The 4,949-nt window shown below is 34.9% G+C and overlaps 1 protein-coding gene across 1 annotated transcript; it reads right to left on the reverse strand.

The window, feature by feature from the left end:
• Nucleotides 1-842: 842 nt before the first annotated feature.
• Nucleotides 843-2,471, reverse strand: LOC127084584 (ammonium transporter 1 member 3). Its single transcript, XM_051025067.1, has one exon. The coding sequence runs from the start codon at nucleotides 2,328-2,330 to the stop codon at nucleotides 948-950; it is 1,383 nt and encodes a 460-aa protein (XP_050881024.1). The 5' UTR covers nucleotides 2,331-2,471; the 3' UTR covers nucleotides 843-947.
• Between the last annotated feature and the right edge of the window lie 2,478 nt (nucleotides 2,472-4,949).

Genomic DNA, 4,949 nt, shown 5'->3' on the forward strand with positions numbered 1-4,949 from the left:
TTATTGGGATGAGAAGTTTAGAGAATATGAATTAAGTAGAGTATTGAGGATGTATAATTCACATTATAGTTGTTGCGGTAGTTACAAAGTTTGTGAGATTAGTTACAAAGTTTATGAAATTAGTTACAAAGATGTGAACTAATCGAGATTTGTAAACATGTATATATACATGTCACTATATTGTAAATAACAACTTTTCTCTCTAAATAACAAAAAATTTACAACAATATTTTTTTTACCATCAATTTAATCTCTTTCTTTCTTGACTCTCAAGACACACAAGATTGTTCCAATAAACGGTACTAAAATGTCAGTTTTTCGGCACCTTAGATTATTATTAGATGGGTAGACCTCGATCTGCAATATTTTATTGGCGAAGACCTGAAATCTAAGAGTGTACCTCTCCTAGGTTTTTTTGAGGTTAAAATTTTGTAAAGTACAATAATTTTTGTATTGGGTTAATCAATATGTGTTCTTAGTCAGAGCCGTCTCAAGATTTTGAAAGTTTTATGTATGTTAGCATCAATTTACTCGTGCTAAAATAAATAAAGATTTTATTCAACTACAATTAACTTCAATTTGCTCTTGCTAAAATAAATAGAGGCTTTATTCAACTACAATTTAGTTGTGATAATATTTTATGAGATCTCTATTTACAAGTTTTTGGTCATGTGTTCTAGCTCACTTTGTATTTTTCAAAGACGGTCATGTGTCTTAGCTCGCTTTGTACACTTCAAAGACGGCCCTACTCTCAATAATGGATGTTGAAATTGATCTCTCACGTTAGTTAGTATTAGAGCAAGATATGGAGTTTTTAAACAAATAAAAAATTATAAACCTATATTTTGTTTTAGAAATAAAGAGGATTGAACAAAATAAGTACTCCTAAACAAGGCCTAGCTGTTTCTACATATTACAAATTATAAACATGTCAATAACAAAACAAACTACGATTGATTATCTTGCATACGCATATAATCTCCATAAGATCGAGCATGATTTTCCTCATGATGAGCATAAGCATAGCCTCCATGGCTGGATATATCAAGACCAGCAAGTTCATCAGCCACAGGAATTCTTAGTAACTTAAGTTTGTGCAAGGCATAGAACATAGGTCCCATTGTTATACTAACAAATCCAAAGATAACCAAAATCTCAACCACTTGAGCTCCAATCAATCCCCATCCACCTCCAAGTAGAAGACCATAGGGTCTTTTCACTGCCACCCCTGCATTATATGTTTGAACCACAAACCCCTCTTTGGCAAATAGCCCTGTAAACAACAATCCCCAAATGCCACATCCACCATGTAATTGGGCTGCCTCTAATGGATCATCATAGTTTAGTTTTAGTGCCAAGATGTTGAGCCCGATTAACACCCAAGCCGAGACGAATCCGCATATAATAGCGGCCCATGGCTCAACAACCGAGCACCCGGATGTGATGGCGACGAACCCGCCAATCAAACCGTTGCATACATCCATTGCATCCCAGTGGCCAATCAATAATCGACGGCTGAACAAAGTGACAATCCCCGCGGTCGAGCCTGCCAATGTGGTTGTCACGGCCGTCCGGCCCACCGATGTCCAATTGCCTTCATCAGATGTGTTAGGGTAGGCCACGAGAATTTTGTCGAACGAACCAGGATTAAACCCGAACCAACCGAACCACAACAAGAACGTCCCGAGAACCACAAGTGAGGCATTGTGGCCGCGGAAAGGTACGGGCTTTCCGTAAGCATCAAACCGCCCGACCCGCGGACCTTCTATAATAGACCCCCAAAGTCCAGCAATGCCACCAACCAAATGCACCACTCCACTCCCAGCAAAGTCAATGGCACCTGAGCCCAAGAACAAATGACTTGCATTTGGACTAAGCCAACCACTAGATGACCAAACCCAATGGGCCACAATAGGATACACAAAGCCAGTAAGAAAAAATGAAAAAACAAGATAAGCACTAAATTGTGTTCTCTCAGCTATGGACCCACTAGTTATACCTGCTACAGCTATAGCAAAAGCCCATTGGTAAAGGAAGAATCCATAATCATAATTTTCATTTGGAATATTAGCTAAAGCAAACAAATTTGTACCAATGAAAGGGTTGGAATTGCCATAAGCAAATGCGAAACCAAAAAGATAGAAAGAGATGCTACCTACCACTGCATCAACTACATTGGTAAGCATTATGTTCATAGCATTTTTGGCCCGGACAGATCCTGCACATATCATGGCAAATCCTAGCTGCATTACAAAAACTAAGTAAGCAGAGAAGAGAAGGTAAATTGTGTTGATAGAATAGGTGACACTTTGTTCCCATGAAACCTCCATGAGAGTGTGTTTGGTGATAAAAGGGAATAGGATGAAAGAGGAATAAAAGCAAATGGTAACATTTATATCAATATACGTATGATAGAATGTGTATGTGTGATGGTGGTAACTTTGAATGGTAGCTAGCTACATAGCAAGTAGTTGTAGTTGTACATACAAGTTGGTTAATGTTGAGTGGTTGTGCATTCTACTTCAACCATTTTTAGTGATCGGTAGCAGATAGGCTTATCAAAATTGAGGTATATATGTAAACATGATTTCAATAAATTAGGCCAATAACCGCAAATATTATGCATTGATTTCAATAATATCTATCGTTATTAGCCTTGTTTAATTTTACAGCAGCCGTATGATCTGAATAAAATATTATGACAGAAGCTGATATAAATATTTGATGTTTTTTAATGAAATAAAATTTGGTTGTTGTCGTAGTGTTTTCTTTTTTTCAAAGTCTATTGACTTGCACTCTATTGACTCTTGTTGCTAAACTTAGCCCTAGTGAGTGATATTACAATTTTGAATTATTGTTGGAAGAGATGTGTGCATTTAACTATGACATTTATACCTTAAACAAGATTGTCTCCTTTGAAGGATACCTAATATATCATCCTAACACTAAGTCAATAATTCTATACTCTCTCACAATATAAGTCATTTTAATAAATGACACACAAGTTAAAAAGGATAATTAATTTTAAATAAAATATAGCCTAACACTTTCAACAAGCAACTCAACATGAACATTGGATTAAAGATATTAATAATGAAATACACGTTCTAAAGATATTAATAATGAAATACACACTCTTGACCTTTATGTTGGCAAGAAATTTATTGGCTGAATTTATAAAATTAAATATAAATATGATAGAACCAAAGAAAGACGTAAGACTAGATTAATCACTAAATGATTTGATCAAATAGAAGGTATAAATATTTGTTAAGATTCAAATATGAGTGATTAAATCTTACATTGATTAAAAATAGAGAAAATGTTGGATTTATAAGAGGAGTGACCATACACTATTACAAAATATACATTTCGTAATATGTTATTACATTGGTTATTCAATTAACTGAAGGAATATATAATATTTAGGCGCCTGTATTTTTTTAAAATTTTATTAAAAGACTTTTAACCATGGTTGAGATTTCAACCGTGATGAAAAATGGAGCATGGTCATGGGTTCAAATCTCAGCAACAACATTTTTTATTTTTACTTATTTTTAAACCACTTCTCACCATGGCGTTCGAATCTCATCACCAACATTTTTAGTTGTTTACTTATTTTTAAGCCACTTTTCGCCAAGGTTGGAATTTCAACCGTGGTGAAAAGAGACGTCTTTTAAAAAAAAAATATATAACACTCTTAGTTCATTCACTTTTTCTATACGTACTTAGACAAACTTCATCTTCTACCTTCAAACTTCTTCCATTTACGAAACACTATTCATCCACTAAACAAAACTTGAAAACACAAACGAAACTAAAAAATATTTCTTATATTAACGAGTTTCAGAACTCCATCATCTCTTCTCCAAATTGAACGAGGCATGAAAATCATGGATTCAACTTAGCAATATTAGTTGTTATTGTTGTGTCGGGTAAAACGTTCTTGTTTAATGATTCTATTTATTTACTTTGTTGTTGTTCTTGTTTTTGTTGTCGTTGTTGTTATTGTTGTTGTTGTTTTTGTTGTTTTTGTTGTTCTTGTGTTAAAAATATTTAATATTATATATTGTGATGAAAGTTATCATTGTAGTCAGGAAAAACATGTGGCAAAAATATAAAATTAGATTGATTGACATTTCACCAAAGTTGTTTATTGCAATCATGGTCATATGTAGCGTACTTTCTAGTTTATTACCACGACCAATAAACTGTGGTTGTAAATAACCTACTTACGACCACACGTTACCTCACCATTGTTGCTCAGTCGTGATTATAGGTCTTTCACAACCGTGATTATAGGTGTTTTCGTAGTAGTGATACCCTCATTGTTTTAAGGTTTTGGATGGATATGTGGTGTTAAAGTCTCTTAGATCTATGAACGTTTGTTCTATTGACACTTATGATGTTCCCTAACAAGTGGTATCAGAGCGTGATTAGACTCGATGTGGGAGAGAAAGTGGATCCTAGTATGGATAAAGGCTACTGATGTGTGTGACTCACACTTGTGGGGGGAAGATTGTTGGGTTTCAAGTGTGAAAGTGTTAAAAGTTTCACATCGACTAAGAATGTAAGAAATGTTGGGTTTATAAGAGAGTTGGCTCACACCCCATTGGCTTAAGGTTTTTGGTGGATATGCAATGTCAAAGTCTCTTAGATCCATGAATGTTTAGCCCATTGACACTTTTGACGCTTCCCTAACTCCTAAAAAATGGTATTATAGTCTGGTTAGGCTTGGTGGAGGAGTGGAAATGAATCATAATGGGTCAAGACTAGTGATGTGGGTGACTCACACTTGTAGGAGAGATTATAAGGATTCAAGTATAAATGGTTAAGTCCCACATCTACTAGAAATGGAGGAAATGTTGGGTTTATAAGAGAAAAGACCCATATTCCTAATGCCTTAAGGTTTTTGATGTATATGTGGTGTCAAAGTCTCTTGGATCCTG

Source organism: Lathyrus oleraceus, chromosome 5, assembly GCF_024323335.1.
Source record: "Lathyrus oleraceus cultivar Zhongwan6 chromosome 5, CAAS_Psat_ZW6_1.0, whole genome shotgun sequence".
Classification (NCBI taxonomy): domain Eukaryota; kingdom Viridiplantae; phylum Streptophyta; class Magnoliopsida; order Fabales; family Fabaceae; genus Lathyrus; species Lathyrus oleraceus.

Bases quoted from the DNA above. Each gene is read 5' to 3' on its own strand.
- LOC127084584 (XM_051025067.1), bottom strand. From the start codon at position 2,330: ATGGAGGTTTCATGGGAACAAAGTGTCACCTATTCTATCAACACAATT.